This window comes from Lagopus leucura, unplaced genomic scaffold, assembly GCF_019238085.1.
Source record: "Lagopus leucura isolate 7727_CA_CO unplaced genomic scaffold, USGS_WTPT01 Super-Scaffold_774, whole genome shotgun sequence".
In the NCBI taxonomy this organism is placed as follows: Eukaryota; Metazoa; Chordata; class Aves; order Galliformes; family Phasianidae; genus Lagopus; species Lagopus leucura.
In genome coordinates this window covers 6443336-6462089 of record NW_024962258.1, presented here as the reverse complement: position 1 = coordinate 6462089, position 18754 = coordinate 6443336, and the positions used below count along the sequence as shown (strand labels likewise).

Genomic DNA, 18754 nt, shown 5'->3' with positions numbered 1-18754 from the left:
AGAAGGCGAATGTTGGGTATGTGATGCAAGGTACTGCTTTATTAACCCACCTGTAAGGAATTCAGACAGAACTTTAATCAGCCCCTTAATTGTGTCCACTTGGTTGAAGGTTGGTGTCAACAGACCTCATCCACAAATCACAGTTGAGTCCTAGTCCATACACTCATCTCATTGTATAAGATTTCAGATGTAGGCATAATGGCTATACTGCACAAAATGTGAGAAGCTGAGATCTGTGCCTGAACTACTCCAGGGAATACTTCCCTTATAGTGAATTTTGAAGTTTGATTTATTCAGAAGTGGGTTTGCCACTACTCCTCGACCTATCCGTTTTTTCTACTCAGGCTTTCTGCCACACGTTTTTCCTAGCTATTAGCTTTGCAACTTTCCTTCTACTCTCTAAGTGTTAATTACCTTCATAACTGAAAATATATCCAGCAGAAGAGTGTTCCTTGGTCTTGTAGAACTGTTTGAATACCATCTCATATTTGCAATATTTCTCTTTGCAATGAGTCAGACCTTAGTAGTGATGCTTAGCCAGTAATGTAAATACATCTTCTTATTACCCATGAATGAACTACACTGCTCAATATTTTTGAGGGCCATCAGTTCTGCTTTTTCTGTCACAGACCCCATTGCTTATTTGTATTTTGAAAAAAACTCTCTGGGTACTTGAAAGATGAGGACTTGACATTTCTATTCACCTCTAAATTAGGCCTTATCCACATCATTCTACTAGATTTGTTTAATTGATTTTCCAGGACCTTGAAAGAGATTTTTAAGTTATGCTGGAATAGACCATCGTACCAAAACATGTAAGTGTTTTTATTCATTTTAAGTTGTGCATAACATGTCATATTGAGCCCATACTCCCAGGAATATGTACTCTGGACTGTGATAATTTGATTTAACCTGTGCAAATTTTTTGCATTCAATGTCGCTAACTTTTTTTCAGGATACAACTGACTATGTTGCATACGTAGCTAAGGATCCTGTTAATCGGAGAGGTAAGTTAGAAATGTCTGTTTGGCATCTATTTTCCCTGGAGAAACATGGACTATTTATGATGTAATTCAGACTTTTTTGCTCCCTGAAAAAAATAAACGTAGCCCAATAAAACATTGGCTTGGACAGAGTAATGGAACAATTGTATAGCAATAAAGAACATCCATATGCAAGGTGTTTCTGAAACCTGGAAAAGGCCTTTTCTGTCGTTCATTTCTAAATTTCACTCAAATTTTCTTCATCTTTTAAATCAAAAGCCAGTCTGCACAAGCTTCTAGTCAACAGCTGCCTCAATCAAGATGCAAGAAGCATCTTGATTAACTCTTGTGATTAGGAGGCTGAATCTGTCAGAGCTCAATTCATGACTTATTCTTCCTGGTAGAATCAGATATTTTTACTAAGTGTGAGCTTTTGAACCAGCTTGCTGGAGGCTGTAAATCTTCTTTCTCTGTGAAGTTTTATTAATGCAGATTCCAGGTTCTATTTCACTGTCAGTGAAAAGTCAGGAATAGGGAACCTGTTGCTGATTGTGTTCAAAGACTGAGATCTGGTACAGTCTCAAATATAATAGCAAATTAAAAAAAGTGTGAGTTACAGTGTGTAATAATGGATACATAAAACATTCCTGCTTGTAATGCAGAAAGCATCATAGGTCTTAATACTAGATTCAGAATATTGTATAACGTACCTGAGAATCTATTTATTATCATAGATTCATAGAGGAAAAAGACTAGCTCCAAAGCATGTCCAAAGTGGTCCATATTAGCCAGCTTTCTTGGTTGCTTCTTCCCTTGAGGGTTCTACCCCACAGTACTTACCAAGCAGACCCTTGAAAAGGCCAAGCCTGCTCAGCTGAAGTCCAGGGTATTGAGCTTGTTGTGTGCTCTCCTTACTGTTCTAAGAATCTTGAAGTCTTGAATTTCACGGTCACTGCAGCCAAGGCTGCCTTTGAGCTTCACATACCCCACATGCTTCTTCTTATTGACAGGAGCGAGGTGCAGCTTAGCACATCTCTGTTTTGGTTCCTTTATCACTTGGAAAACAACCTTACCATCAACACATTCTAGGAGATCTCCTGGATTGCTTATATCCTTCTGTCCCTCCAAAAGATATCAGAGTTGTTGAAGTCCCCCATGAAGACAAGGTTGTGTGAATGAGAGGTTAACTGTCTGTTAGTAGAAGGCTTCATTTGCTTGCTTCTCCTGGCCAGGTGGCCTATAGCAGGCCCCCAATATAATGTTAGCAATCCTTTCTTCCTTTTAATCCTTACCCATGAACTCTTGTCAGCTCCTCGTTCATCCCTGGACAGAACTCAGTGTGCTCCAGCTTGTCACTGACATAGAATGTGACATCTCTGCTTCACCTCCCCTGCCTGTCCTTCCTAAAAAGCCTTTATCCTTCCATTCCAACACTGTAGTCATGGGAGTCTGGGATAAAACTAAAGTGGGATAATATTAGTGAAAACAAATTATGGAGTGGTTAAATATTTTATAGTTGGTGTTGTTATTAATATTTACTAATGTCTTTATAAGCTCAACTTAAACCTCAGAATTTTCTTGCAGCTTGTTATTTTGAGGTAATTACAGATGAGTTTTTATGAGGTTCACAGTCTTTATGGACCTGTTAACATTGTGGAACTGATTTGTGCTCTCATCTATTACAGACATAAGCTACAGCAATTTTATTTAACCGTTAAATATTCCATTGTTTGAAGTTCACTGTGCTTGCTTTAGGGTTTACTGAAATACACATACCGTGAATAGGGCAACTATGCCTGACATGGAGATGCTTTGTCACAGGTCAGCGAATCCCTGCTGCACTGCATATCCCTGCTGTACTGCATGTACTCTAACATAAGTAACAGCTTCCATGTGTTAATCTTTTTCATGTAGCTTGTCATATACTGGAATGCTGTGATGGCCTTGCCCAGGATGTCATCAGCACCATTGGGCAAGCATTTGAGCTTCGATTTAAGCAATACTTGCAGTGCCCCTCTAAGATACCTACTTTCCATGATAGGTGAGTATGATTACAGAAGATTGCTAAGGAATCTACTACTTCATATTTATTTATTAAAATGTGCTGTAGAAAAAAATTGCTGAAGAGGAAAAGGATTTACATGCTTCAGAAAGAGAGTTCTGCTAAATTGCAAATCAGGTTTGCCTATTTAATATGAAAAGAACACAACCATTTTAAAAGAATGCAGTAAATCTGGATTCCATAGTACAGTTACTAAAATGATCATGTATTCTCTGTTTATATGCAGAACTGGATGGCTAAAAGTGAGTGTAATTTGTGACTTTTCCTTATTGTTGTTACTCTCATATTCAATTTAGATAAAGTGAACTAGAGTTGCTGGGCTTCCAGTATGACTAGTGATGTAAACAAATGTTAAATTCCGACTGAAATCACAGATTCAATCTCTTGATTTCATGAAGTTATTCCATAGTTACTTGAATAACTTTGAAGATTTACTAGTGCTAGAGTAGATAAAATTAAAGACAATGATTTAGAGCTTAGTCAGTCAATGAAGTAATAATACAACAAAGGATACCATGAAATTAAATATTTTGCTAATGCAGTTTTTACTGACTGTTGAAGGTAAGTAAAAACATCCTTTACTCAGACTAAGGAATTTCACCCATTGCAAAGGGAGTTTTCAAAAAATTAAAGCAAATTGTCCAAGAATGAGTCTGCTGCGCAATCCATCATTCCTTCCTGACTTATAATGGTATCTGAGTTTTCCAAATAAGATGCACAAGTGATTCCCTAACAAGCAGTTTCAACATGCTGCAAGTATCTGTAAGTGCTTTGTGAGTGAAGGATAAAATGAAGCACTCATTTTCTTACAGGATGCAGAGTTTTGATGAGCCATTGATGGAGGAAGAGAGTGCAGCAGCAGAACATCCCTATTATAATAATATCCCAAATAAAATGCCCCCTTCTGGTGGCTTCATTGATGCCAGACTCAAAGCAAAGATTCGCACTGCTGCAGACACAACTCAGGTCAGTGCAATTGCATTTCTGCCTTCTCACAGATGGATCTGAAAAAAAGTCTTATAAAGTGGATACATCAGGAACACAAATGTGTGGCTAGTTCAGTTTTGAATGATCAGTGAAGATCTAGGAGACAACAGACTAGGCATTTTGAGAGCAAAGGGAGATGAATTCTTTGTGGTGTTAAAAAATTATGTAGGTTCAAGGAAGATAAACCCATTCAGGATTACTGTATCTGTAAACACCACATCTGTCTCAGTATGAAATGAGTGCACATTAACTGGAAAAATAATGATACAGAGGTTTTTGAACAGTCTAGCGTAGTCATTGCTAACAGTTACTTATGTTAATAACTCAGCAGCAATTAGTATTCAGCCAGATTCATACGTAGATCTTTCATCTCATACTGAAATGAAGCCTAATAAAATATTTCTGCCAGCATCGTGGTTGGAAGTTTAACTGCAGTACCTGCACAGCCATGTAAGTGTTTTAGATCCAGCCCAGTTCTGCTGAAATCTCTTAGGGCCCTGTCTTCAAAAAACATTCTCCTATCAATACCTGAGTGAGTCTTCCAGTAGCAATGTGACTCTTTCAGCTATGGAGAGTGCTTGGGGTGTCCATTCATCCTACATGTAGTTTCTTTTCCCATAGAATGTCAGGGCTGCCTAAGGAGGCAAATGCTCTGAAGTGTCATTTGAAATTAATAAAAGCAGGAATGAGTGAAGTTTTCATGAAGGTCACCAGTAATATCTTATTCCCACACACATTCCTGAAATGTATATTTTGACACAATAATAAATCAGAAATGAAGAATGGGAGTACACAGAATACAACCAAGGGAATTGTCCAAACCACTCATAATATACCAGACTGTTATAAAGATTTGCTTTGCACGTGTCCATTCTAGTTTGCAGCAGGAATGAAAAAAGAGAAGATCTATTACCAGAATCGTCACGTAGGAGACAAATTCAATGAAGACTGGCATCAGGAGACTGTTAAGCAAGGTGAGACTTGCTAGTTCTACCTTTAATACTGCAAAACATCTTGGGTGTGCAAAACATGTGGCAATCTGATGCCTTAAAGCCTTAAGGCAATGAAATGCACTTCCCTGATTCCTTTTGATAAGAATTTATTGCTGATATCAACGTAAATCATATGATAAATGCCCCTGGATAAATTATTTAATGTACAGTTTTATAAAAATGTATATTTTGCAGAACAACTCATATATGGATTTAGCCCAATCTTTCCGCCATATAGCTTGCCATGTCTTAAAGTGTGTATTATTTAAAGACAGGCTTTCTGGTCTTTTCGGAAAATTTGATCCATGAGAATATGCAAGATGGAGTTTCCATCTTCCAAAAGAAGGGCCTAAAGTCAGCAGCTATTTTAAAACATAGAATAATGCATGTGTTTGCGCATGATTTGTGCTCTAAAAGTAACAAATACTGTGTGGTTTTCATTTTTCTGTTGCCTGTAAATTATAAGGAAATCACATCAAAATGTCTGCATAAAATTTTACCCCATCCATTCTTAAATGACAGCTTTGAGGTGTTTCTGGGGACTCTATTTTCAAATGCTGGAATATGGTATCTGCTGTTAATGTGCAGCAATTTGGGGATTTTGTTTTATTTCCTTTCCTCACAAGTCCCCAGCTGAATATTAATTTTGAAACTCACAATCCTTATTTACAAAAAATTCCCTTCCTTCTTGAATAATTAAAATTCATTGAAACACAGTTCTGTCCACTCATCAGCATTTTTTCCTACAAGATTCATCAGTTACTATCTTTCCAGCTCCCATTTCAGCAAATTTTAAACCTATGGTGATGGGTTGTGATTTTATCATTTGGTCTTTCTAACAACACTGTTCTGTAAAATAAAAAAAGTAAGAAGAAAAAAAAATCTCTTAAATTTTCTTGGATCCCTAGATATTTATTGTATGCCAAAAGGGAAATCACAAGCAACCACTGCAGCAGAGATGCCAACGTATGTGAACACACAGCATATAAATATGGAAAGTCTACTGGCACTTCCAGCAGATGCTGAAAGTGACATCAGTGGAAACACAGATAGTACCAAAGAGAGCAGCCCAGAAAAGGATCTGTTCGATATGAGTAAGCTCCTTTTCTTTTCATTCCCTTTCTAACAGGAAAATCAATATCTTTATGCATTAATTCTGCATACAAGTAATTATAGAATTGGCCAGATGGAATTTTAGTGTTCCAGTGAACTTAAGATGAATTTTAGAAATCACAGGGGTTTCATATCTGACATGGTTAAAAATGCAGTTGACCAAAGTCTTGAAGCTAATTTGTACTAGATATGTGTTAGTCTGAGCTGAAACTTTTGTTGTCCACAGCATCATGGCTATCTGTGTCAGAAGGAAAATTAATCATGGACTTTGTCCTGCAGGAAAGTGAGTGAATGGCTTGGAGAACTTGCCTGCTCTAAGTATGTGTTACTAAAAAGCCAATGCATACAGCAAAAACTTTATGCAGCATGGAATCTGAGTGGGAAATCAGGAGAGTATGTTATCTTTTCCTCTGGGTAGGACTACAATCCTACCTAGCTATCTCTTTTGGCGTGGGAGTCAGCTTTCCCAAAGCCAGTATCTTATCTACTGTCTTAAAATAGAGATTTAAGCATCAGCATCAGCATTATTTTGCTGCTGATTATACCCATATACAGTGTTTTTAGTACTGAGTTGGTACTTAAAAAAAAAAAAAAAAAAAAAAGTGTGGGGAAAGTTGTTTGATGAATAGGAAACTTTTCTTGTTATTCTATTCTTTCTGTTGCCACTCAATAGCTGATATCATTTATTCAATTTAGGTCATATAACTAAAAGGCAGTGAGACAAAGTGATAGGTGCCTGCATGTTATGTATATAATAACCTGTCTCCATTTCTTATATCTCAGTCAAAACTGTCTTTCTCACATGCTTTCACTGATTTTAGAATGAAAGAAAGGGAGAGGGGAGAAAGTTAGACAGTGTACATATGTATGAAATAAGAAAAGACTGCTGTCTGAAATTATACATGTTAACATTGATTTGTAACAACTTTGCCCTTAAAATACAGACATGCTTACCTCTATACTAAACATATTCTTTTCCTAAAAATGAAAGCTGATTTCTCATGTTCCAGCCTGTGTTATACTTTGTTGACCATTGAAATATAATGGAAAAGTAGTATCTGAAAATATGTCAACTTGAACAAAGTTATTAATTTGTCAAGTTAAACACAGGCTTTGTGCAGACTGTAACGTAGTGAAGACATACACAAAATAGATTCAAGAATTACCCAAATCATGACAGCTCTGTATGTGTCCTTTTAATTTGACCTAAAATAACTTCTCAGTGGTTCTCTACAAGTATGGCTACGTGTCCCTAGATTTAGAGCGGTCTATTCAGAGCTTCTGTAATGCTTCACAGTACTGCTTTGCATATATTCTTTAGTAAAACTAGCAGGCACAAAAAAAAAAAAGTCTTTATAATATGCTCTAGTTGGCCAGATGAAAATCTGGAAAGAGCAAATAGCTTCTATTAGTTAAGTATAGCCTATAATGAAGCATACACTGACCAATTTACTACTTCTTGACGCTTGACGATGGAACAGATATGATTATATTGACTTTGTGCACCAATATTATGCAATTTATTTGAAATGAGACTGAATGATGTAACTAGTAAGGCAAAAGGACAGCTTTGCTCTGTACCAGGTTATATAAATACAACTGTTGACAATGGCCATTTCTGAAAAAAATCAATGTTTCAAAAGCTCCTGCTAAGGTTCACTTTGATTTTTGTTACTATTTTTCTGCATGTCACATATTATTTTAACATATTACATTCCTTGGTCTTAGTATATGATATAAATCAGTAGGCCCAGCACCCCACCTTTCTCTCTTTTTTTCTCTAAAGATAAAGAGAAGCTGCTGGAACACAAAATAAGTACAGTTTAAAATGACTGGAATATCACTGTTTTGCAATTTGATTTACCTCTGAATAATCTTACACTTGTTTTATTTCCACAACCAGAACCATTTGAAGATGCCCTCAAGAACCAAACATCTGAGCCTGTGCTGAGTAAATTGACTTCTGTTGAATGTACTAGTCCTCTCTTATGTAGAGCTGCTGACTGGACTAGAACAGAAGAGCTGAGTATAGAGCCATGGTATCAAGGAGAGATGAGTAGGAAAGAAGCTGAACAGCTGTTAAAGAAATGCGGAGACTTCCTTGTGAGAAAGAGTACCACAAATGCAGGTTCTTACGTATTGACAGGCATGCAAAATGGACAAGCCAAACACCTTCTTTTGGTGGATCCAGAAGGAACTGTAAGTATGACTCAGTGATGCAGGAGGTTTCCATCTCTATTTTCTCTGAGTGTTTAATCTTATTTGCAACTGATTGTAATTACAGCTTCATGTTAAATGCAAGTTACATCCATTTCTCTCCTAATGCCTAGGCAAAGATGTACTGCATGAATTCTGCACATTGTAGGGGTAGGTGAAGACATCCTGCTTGACTTAGGTAAACTGCAGGAAGCCTAGGGATGAGGTTCCCCGGTTTTGGCCACTGCAGTATTGTCATACTCAAAAGTGTAGCTGAGTCCTTATCTAATCGTCTAGCTGCTGGTGGCTATGCAAGTTCAACCAGCAGTTTTGAGGACCAACACCAAGTCCCCCAAGCCATGAAGTTTTCCAGCCCTGAAAGCTAGAAGACAGATGGGTTAAAAGCTACACTATCACTTTGTTGCACAGGGACTCCTTTAACTGATGAAGCCTCCCAGCAGCAGCACAGTGAGTGCCAAGAACTTCTTGTTTTTCTAGCTGTCCTGTTGTACTTCTAGGGAGGCTGAGGCAGGCTTCAGTGAGCACTGGCGTACATTAATCTTGGCTCCTGGTAGCTGGCAACTGGCAAATCCTCTTATGCTATAAAGAACAGCATTAAAAGCCACAAAGTAAATGAGAAACTCCTGGGAACGAGATGGCCTGTTGGCATCCATTTCAGCTGAGAAACCTGCAGAAGGAAGACCCAGGAGAATTGTGCTAGTCTTGTAGACTCTAACCAGAATAACCATAGCACTCTCTGGCCTACTTACTTACTTACTTTTGACACATGAGGGCAGTCAAAGACTGTTTTTAACACTTTTATGTGCCAGCTTCTGGCTTGGGCTTTACCGGTAGGAATAGCCTCCTTCTTTAAAATTTTGGTGGGTGCTGTCTGACTCCTGCAGTCAGACCCACTAATTCTTTCTTAAAAATAAGCACTGTAGGCTACTTTCTGCAAGGAATATGTTGCTATGTGGTGTGGCAAGTGCAGAGATTTGAAGCCAGGAGGTATGGAAGCCTGATGATAGTTGTGTATCTGTTACTCCTCTGGCTGGCAGGGAGTACCAAGGCCAGAGATGCTTTCTGCACACCTTGGCAGGGCTCTCCAAGTATTTCTGCTGCTTTGCAGTGACTTTGGCTGACTTGGGAGGCACTACTCAGTAATGAGCTATATTTAGGTTAGTTGAGCTGTTTGTATGAATTGTGAGGACCCGACACAGCTCCTGAGCAGCTTTATTTGTAATTTGTCACAGTCATCCATAAAATGCGTGTGTGTGGTGGCATGTACTTCTCTGCATGGCCTCAGAGTGAAAAAAAAGCTAGTTCATACAAAGCGTGCCTAACAGCCACTTCACACACAGATTATCTAGGAGCATGTTACAGCCCCTCAAGGTCTGTTTTGAGAGCAGAGATAACTGTCCCGATGGTTCTACTCTGATCCAGCTCAAACAAACAAACAAACAAACAAACAAAACCCCACTTGCTCAGATAAGGCATGCTAAAGATAAGGACTGCGAACTTTCTACTGGGTTTAGGATTAGAGCTTGAACAGTAATGAGGATGATGTGTGCTGCTGATGGTGAGAAAGTTCTAACATGATTTGGAAAGACTGAAAGTATCTTGGCTTGAATATAGGTAGTGAAAGCTCCTGATGTTATAAATATATCTTAATTTGCAAAATATAGCTTTGAATAATGACAGGAAGTTGTGTTTTAAAGAAGAATAAAAAATCACAAGAGCCTTCAGTGAGGCAGCCATGTGTAACTGAGTGGAAGGCATCAAAGTTGCTTGTTTTTTCCTTTTCCTGTGACATTGTATCCCAAATTCTAATAATGTTACCAGAACTTTATTATGAAGACTGAAATATTTCAAGTGAGGTGCTCACTGAAGTACAGTATTTCTGGAAAGTTTTAACAGAAAAATAGATTATAAAAGTTGTTATCTATTTTTGAGAACAGTTGAAGGAAAATAGATGATATGCTTAATTTTAGAGCAGTGTCTATACACTTTTTCTTGCAACATCGTAGTGCTATCCCAATACAGAGCACTGTTTCAGCTTTACTCTGCCTTTGGAACTATATGCACGAAATAGTTTTAAATGTAAAAAGGAAAAAAATGTTTTGAGAAGATGAAGTTATAAATTTAAATATCTCTTTGTAATACAAATTAGGTTTTGATCTGTTCTAGCTGTGACTAGTTTACCTTGCAACATTAATTTTCTCGTATCACAGATGTAATAATTCATTCAGGATACTGGTACAAATGCTAGTAAGAGGGCCAGAGAAGATTACATTCCTTGTCCTAATGTGTTTCAGTTTCAAAGTCCCAAGCAGATACTATGCGTGCAGCATGGGGCAAACCCAAGTCAAATAGCAGTGGTATTTGGTCACCTTCAGGGAAAGGGAATTTTCCAGTGGAAGCCAGCGATGTTTGTTGGTACCTTCTTTGTTGAGGAAAAGGCAGAGATGCTAAAGTGCACAGAGAGGTTCTGATGTTGCCAGAAAAAAAAAAAGTAAAAAAAAAAGTAAAAAAAAAAAAAAAAAGTGAAAACACCTGAAAGGAACCTTTAATTTCTTGAAGAAGAAAACTTGAGCTAAAAGTCCATCTTATGGCAAAGAAAAATATTGTATGGAAACTTTTCAAGCAGATCAGGTGTGTGCTTTCATCAGGTGTAAAAACAGTATACTGGCCCATAGATAACTAGCCAAATATCTATTTGGAGAGACTAAAAGAGTCATAGACAAAACAGAGATCTATTTCTACTGTTTCTGATGGAAGAGCAGCCAGTGTCTAAGACATGATCAATTGTCCCATTTCATCCTTAGAGAATTTGGTGTAAAGTTAAGGGAAAAGGTATTTTGCTGCTTAATCTATCTTCTTGCATCCTTTTTTTGAAGGTTCGTACAAAAGATCGTGTCTTTGACAGCATAAGTCATCTCATCAATCATCACCTTGAGAATAATTTGCCAATAGTTTCTTCTGGGAGTGAACTCTGCTTGCAGCAGCCTGCTGAGAGGAAACACTGAGTCGAGATAATTATTTCAGTTTTTGTAACTTGCAAGCTATAACTGGTGAAAACTGCAGATCTCAAAATGTATGTTAAAAAAAAAAAAAAGCATATTCCCCTATAATTCACCAGTATATTTTCTTTAGTTTTAATAAACCCTCTTTCACATGAAAATTCTCAATGCTTTATGTGGATATGAAGCCACAACAGAAGGCTTTCTAAAAAAGTAATTTCAATAAAATTGTTCCGATTCTCTGTTGTGAATATTAAGTGTATATATACGCATTATACATAAATACTACAAGTATTTATATTTTTCAAGTCAGTCTGTTGATGTTATAGGACTAATCTTCTGTTACATGTGTTTTTAACAGAAGAAAATCACCAGTTGTGATTGTTCAGATAAAAACAGAATACAGCAGTCTCAATTTCTCAAGGGAAAAAAAAAAGAGCATCTTATTTATGATTTTATCTAAGAAGCACAACTACGGGGATAACCATTGGATCACACTGCTTAAATACTATGTAAGGAGAATGAATTCAGCAACTTGTACTCCAACTCAGAATTTTAACATGAAAGGATTTTTAAAGTGTTATTCAGTGTTATCGATATCAAAACCATTTTATCTTTCTGATGTCAAGTCTGAATTCTTGTATGATACTACTCAAAGCATTTATATGTAGCTTTAACAATGATTTGGTGTGATCTCTTTGTGTACAAGATGTATGCACTTGGTTGTTTTTAGTTATAATATAACAATATTCTGCAACTTGAATTTATTAATTTGAGTGACAAAGTTATTTGATTAATTTGATAAAGTTCTCTAATTGTAGTGAAGAGGTAGGTATCCTTGACTGTCAGTTTCCAGTGGAGATGTTATATACTGATTAGACAAGTTCCAGTATCTTGTGTTTAGTTGGTTTAATACAAAACATGAATGGTTGGTAAAAGACATTTGAAAAAGCTTTTCTTCTTACAAAAAATGAAAACTATTAACACTTAGTGATCAGTTTTGCAAATGATGTAATTTGTGTTTACCAAGTTACTAGGTGCCTCTTCCAAAGTATAACTTGACTTTGGCCTTCAGCAAGTGATAGTACAAATATCAGGTTTTCTCTATATATCAAAGATGCATTTCTGGCAAATACATCCTTGACTTTTGGTACTGGGAAACGTTTTAATGAAGGTTTGTGCTGTTCAAGTGCAAGGACTATATGAATTTATCTTCCTAGAACCTGTAAAATGTAACATCATTGAGCCAAATTCAATAGACACAGTTCCTGTTATGGCAGAGTTTTTAGCCAGAGCCACGATATAGCCTTCAGCATTTCAAGGTCACAGGCATCTCAAATCAAATAATAGACTTGATTTGTAATGGCCAAAACTCAGCAGGATAAGTCTCGGTTATGTACCTGCCTGTGCTGAAGTAGCTTTTAAGATATTTGATTTTAAGGATTTTGAAAGTTCAAGAATTTGTTATATTAAGATCAAACCGATGAAAGAATTAATTTGGAATGAATTCAGACAACATCATTATATATGTGTGTGTGTATACATGTATATATATAAAACAGAAAGAAAAATACCCAAACACAAAAAAACTTACCACAACTTCAGGTAATTTTCTTAGACCTTTTGCTCTGAAACATGGTGAAGTTGCAACTTTGGAAGGTTTTTTTGTTCACAAGAACAAAAATTGGTAAGGTCTCTAAGACTGATCGTGTGACCTATGCCATAAAAGTACTTCTGATTCTGTAAACAAGACATTCTGAAACCAAACTAAGACATTCAGTGAACCAAATGTTTCCAATTCATTTTGATTGCAGCTAGTTATTAGGTTTCTAGGTCGGGGTGCAAGCTGAAACCAAAGGAAAGAAATCAAATAAGCATGGCACAAATTAGCATGGAGTGGGACAAGTAGAATTCTTAAGATCTAAGTCCTTTTACCAGGTTGGAATTTGCAAGGGAAAGTGAAGAGATCCATCAAACTGATTTTATTGATGAGAATCCATTCTTACCATATTTCCATTTGAAGTATCTCAGTTGACACTTTTTTTCATCATATAGAATACCTTTTTCTGGGCTTCCACCTTCCTACAGCCATGAAATGGGAAGTTTTTACCATTATATCACTAGCCATAAGAGAAGGCCACTTCAGAAAGTGTCAGGTGCCTAATTTCTTCAGATGCCTTCAAGAACACCACCTGCTACCTATCTCTGTTTTAGATTCCAAAGTATCTTGTCAGCATATGCATGGAAAAATGTGACAAGACACAGGTGTATGACTGAAGGCACTAAATAAAGACTGAAATAAGCAGCTAATTTTTTTTACTGTTGTCCTAATGGTAGCTTTAATAACTTAAAAGCCAAATAGCTGTATGTTTTGGAAATTAAAGCAGGTGTCAGAGACATAAAATGAAAAATCTTGGCGGAAATATACAGTTCCCCAAACTGTATGTCACACACCGCTTCCAGATTTTCAGACTTTTTTCCAGAGGCTGTTTCAGACTGTTCTGTCAACTCATCCAATTTGCCAAGTATGTTCACTGATGTTACAAGGGTTACATGTAGCTTGATTGGGCACAGTTTAGTCCTAGGTGTTTTGGGCTGCAATAATGTCCTGCTGTGGCAATGTTCTGGGAGACTCTGGTCAGTAGCAAGGTCCAGACCCTTTTCTAAGTCACTGGGAATGATCTTGAAGGTAGAAAGAAGGAAAAGCACAGGGGCAAATCAAAGTTCCTTTTTTTTTCTTTCTTTTTTTTCTTTTCATTGTTGCTCTCATAGATTTGGCTTTCCTTCATATGACAATGCTGTAAAAATTGTACAGCCATTTGGATACAAGATCCTAAACTGTTGCCATTAGAGTTGAGGAGTCAGGGCTCATTTCTGTGAGAAACACCATTGTAGGCAACTGAAGATACATGAAGTTATGAGACTGATTTGAATGGTGTACAATTAACTAAATATGGTACTGCCAACACCATTATAATTTGAGCCTTTTAATGTTTGCCTTTGGTTATGAATCCCCTCTCCTTTTGATTTTCTTTGCCATGTCCCAAGGGATACACACTTACTTGTTTAAAAATATGATCATCATTTAATACCATGACTACAAGAGTTAGAATTTAAGTGAAAAAAAAATCTACTAGGCTCAATAAAAATCACTGAGATTAGACAATATTGTGGTATCCTTTTATATTTTTCCAGGGAATAATTGAGAAGCTAGAAATGAAACTGAATCAGAAAATCTCATTAACATTTTTGATTCCAGTTGCATTGCTATTATCTGAACTACAAGCAATGAAAATACATTACATTCCTTTAAACAAGACAAGTGAAACAAGTACTTATGATTGATTTTTTTAAAGATTAATTATTCCAATAATAGCATTTTCCATTGAAGCTGAGAGGATACATTGGACAGCTGAGGTTTAGTCACATCCCAAATTTTCAGGTTACCAGTTACTTCAGGTGCTTTATGAGCAACCCCAAAGGTAGAAAACATGAGCTGAAAACTGAATTCCTTCTAACGTCAATGAGAGTTTGTCCCTCACTCCCCTCCATAGTAAAATAAAAGGATGTTCAGGTTGACTGGTCTTCAGTGCAGAAGGGGATACAGTCTCCATGGTTTATTGTTTAAATGCCAAGGACTTTGCACATGAGGACAGGGTAGAAGAGAAGGCTGATGTGACGCCCATCTACAAGAAGGGCTGTAAGGAGGATCCGGGGAACTACAGGCCTGTCAGCCTGACATCAGTGCCAGGGAAGGTCATGGGACAAATCCTCCTGGGAGAGATCACACGGCTCGTGCGCGACATTCACGGGATCAGGCCCAGCCAGCATGGGTTCATGAAAAGCAGGTCATGTTTGACCAACCTCATCTCCTTCTACGACTGGGTGACCAGACTGGTAGATGAGGGAAAGGCAGTTGATGTAGTCTACCTAGACTTCTGCAAAGCTTTTGACATGGTCTCTCACAGTATCCTTCTGCGGAAACTGGCTGCCCGTGGCTTGGACAGTTTTACCCTCCATTGGATAAGGAACTGGCTGGAGGACCGCGCTCAACGGGTGATGGTCAATGGAGTGAAGTCTAGCTGGAGACCTGTTACAAGTGGTGTCCCCCAGGGGTCAGTACTGGGGCCCATCCTGTTTAATATCTTCATTGATGACTTAGATGAAGGGATTGAGTGTACCCTGAGTAAGTTTGCAGATGACACCAAGTTGGGAGGTGGGGAGGCCCTGCAGAGGGATCTAGATAAGCTGGATCGCTGGGCTGAGGTGAATGGGATGAGGTTTAACAACGCCAAGTGTCAGGTCCTGCACTTTGGCCACAACAACCCCATGCAGCGTTACAGGCTTGGGGATGAGTGGCTGGATGAGTGTGAAGAAGAGAAGGACCTGGGGGTGTTGGTTGATGCTCGGCTGAACATGAGCCGACAGTGTGCCCAGGTGGCCAAGAGGGCCAACGGCATCCTGGCCTGCATTAGAAATAGTGTGGCCAGCAGGAGCAGGGAGGTGATCATCCCCTGTACTCAGCACTGGTGAGGCCGCACCTCGAGTACTGTGTTCAGTTTTGGGCCCCTCACTACAAGAAAGACATTGAGGCCCTGGAACGTGTCCAGAGAAGGGCAACAAAACTGGTGAGGGGTCTGGAGCACAAGTCTTATGAGGAGCGGCTGAGGGAGCTGGGATTGTTTAGTCTGGAGAAGAGGAGGCTCAGGGGAGACCTCATTGCACTCTACAACTTCCTGAAGGGAGGCTGTGGTGCAAAAGGGTCCGGCCTCTTCTCCCAGGCAAATAGTAGGACCTGAGGAAACAGCCAGAAGTTATACCAGAGGAGGTTTAGGTTGGATATTAGGAGAAACTTTTTCTCTCAAAGGGTGGTCAGGCACTGGAATGGCTGCCCAGGGAGGTGGTGGAGTCGCCATCCCTGGTAGTGTTCAAGAGGCGCCTGGATGAGGAGCTACGAGATATGGTTGAGTGCTTGTGGTACTGATAGGAATGGGAGGGTGGTTGAACTAGATGATCTTGCAGGTCGTTTCCAACCTTGTGATTCTGTGATTCTGTACAGTAGCTTCCTCCACTGCAAATCCTACAGGGTTCTATCAGAAATCTATCTGCTGTACTTGTTCAACAAAAAGAAAAGAACAAAGGAGGTATGTCTTAGACTAGGATTTCAGTACAACTTACAGTACATTTACTGCCTACTGTTACCTGGCAACACTGAATTTCTAATATTCTGTTATCATTCTTCTTTCCACTACAAAATGCTCACATTTCTTATCATGGTCCCTAGGCATCAGGATGTGCAGTAAGAGGAGGAGAATTCATAAAATTTATATCACAGTGCAACTGTTGCTGGTATATCAAGAGCCAGCTACAGTATTCATCATAGAATGTATGCGTATTTTGATATTTGTAAGTAGTAAATGCTCCACTTCAAAGCAATGTTTTGCAGCCTCTAAGACATTTGCATCTCTAGAACAACTGCAATCCGTGCATTTTCTGACAATATATTACATATCAGCTTTCAAACCTTTGTTCTTAGAATCCCATATCTGTATGAAGTGGTGAAACAAAGAATTTTATGTAAACCACATTTCCCTTAAAAAAAAAGAGCTGAAGTAATAGCTACACTTTCCTTTTGATCTACCAGTCTCTCAATATGCTCATAAGAAATCCAAATATACATTTACCTAAATTGCTGAAAAATCATGTTGAAAAATCACATCTCTGTCTTTTTTGTGCAAAACTTTGTTTGCACCTATACACTCTCCATGCTGGTTCAAAGCTGTCAGGATATGGAGCTAATTACTGCTCAAATTCTTACACACACTCAATGTCTGAACTTTGCTCACATCCATGCTGGATGCAACTGTAACATGCACAAGGCTGGGTAGAGGATACAAGGGCATAATGATTTGCCGGCAGTTAACCAGAGACTTGGGGTGAGGCAAAAGGTGAAAAGCTGCCCAGGGAGAGAAGACCCTGGGGGTTAGAAGTATGAGGCTTGCCAACATGAACCAATAGGCATGTAAGCCACTAAGAAGACTAAAGATGTGTCACCAAATTATAAACATGCTGATTGGCTGATAGGGTTAAAGCAGAACCGCAGCAAGGGAAATTGCAAAACACTTGTGCAATTCCTAAGGCTCATCTTTTCTTGAGACACTCCCGATCTGTTCCTCTGCATTCTCCAATATGAGCATAATATATGGCTTCCACAGAGAGTGAGCAGTAGTTTTCAAAAACTTTTTTTGAAATCTCAATAAGGGGGATAAGAGATGCAGGTTTCTAGCCAAAGTACTGTATAGGGGAAAAGCTAAGGAAAGGGTGTTTAAAACATTGTTTGACAACAGCAGCAAGTGTGGAAAACAAAAAAAAAAAAAAAAAGGAAGATGAAACTAGATCATTCATTCCACTAACCCATTTTGTGGGAGATTCGTTGTAAGGAATGTAGCCTCAAATTCTGAGATTAAGATGCAGGCTTAGGTTCCTGTAGTAGTTATTGTGAAGGTTGAATAACAAAGAATAAATGACAGCTTGTCGTCCTTTTTCTTCAGTGAGACAAAAACTACCCAAAACACCCAAATACTCATTCTAAAACAGTGAATTTTTTCATTAACTGAAGTATGTGAAGATTATGATTGGTAGGAGATAAATATCCTGTGTTATGGCTAGACTGATGCTTCTAACTAAAGTTCTGCAGAGTTAAATCTTGAGAGAAGATGGGTTTCTTCTTTTGAGGTAAATGTTTCTCTTCATATTTTGTGGACAACAATGAAACAAAAAAGTGGCTATTTTGCTGTAAAAGAGAGTCTGACTATACATTTTATATTTATTAATATTTATTACTTTTAGAAACATTTTTAATTGAGAACTGCAGGAAAAAATAAAGTGTGTGGAAAAACAGATCACTTATACTCCCAAAAACTTCAGTGAATCTCAAGTTTTTGCCTGCCTGCTGATTGTAATATTCTAGTTATGGAGGCAAATCTTGTCTCTGAGGAAGTCCTTAAGCAACAGAATTTGTGTCATGTAAGTGTCATGCAGCTGTTTTCTGATTACTCAGTTTGTGTTTGATAAAACCAAATTAATAAAATAACAAGCACTGCTATCAACACTGAATGCATGTAAACTGGGCTTGAGTTTGTGCTCCTATGACCAGGTTCCCTAATAATCCATCTGTATCTATCTATCTATCTACTATCTACGTACCTACCTAGTTCCTACCTACCTACCTACCTATGGATTGGATATTGAATATTTTTAAGTTAATGAATTACACAGTAGCAATAGAGACCAAACATTTCAGAGGACAAGGTAGTATGTAAAAGTACTGGTCAGCTACGCTGACTTTACATTAGAGCAGTTCTATTCACTTTGACAGAAATGACTTTGATTTCTACTTCT

The 18754-nt window shown here is 38.0% G+C and overlaps 1 protein-coding gene across 1 annotated transcript in view; it reads left to right on the top strand.

Moving 5' to 3' along the window:
- Positions 1-11647, top strand: part of SHC3 (SHC adaptor protein 3) — a 52285-nt gene extending 40638 nt beyond the window's left edge. Inside the window, exons 6-12 of the mRNA XM_042864986.1 lie at positions 956-1007; positions 2898-3024; positions 3858-4011; positions 4910-5006; positions 5933-6118; positions 8041-8336; positions 11231-11647. Of these exons, the coding sequence (XP_042720920.1) occupies positions 956-1007; positions 2898-3024; positions 3858-4011; positions 4910-5006; positions 5933-6118; positions 8041-8336; positions 11231-11359 (1041 nt within the window). The 3' untranslated portion in view covers positions 11360-11647. The remainder of the gene's footprint in view (positions 1-955; positions 1008-2897; positions 3025-3857; positions 4012-4909; positions 5007-5932; positions 6119-8040; positions 8337-11230) is intronic.
- Positions 11648-18754: the final 7107 nt, after the last annotated feature.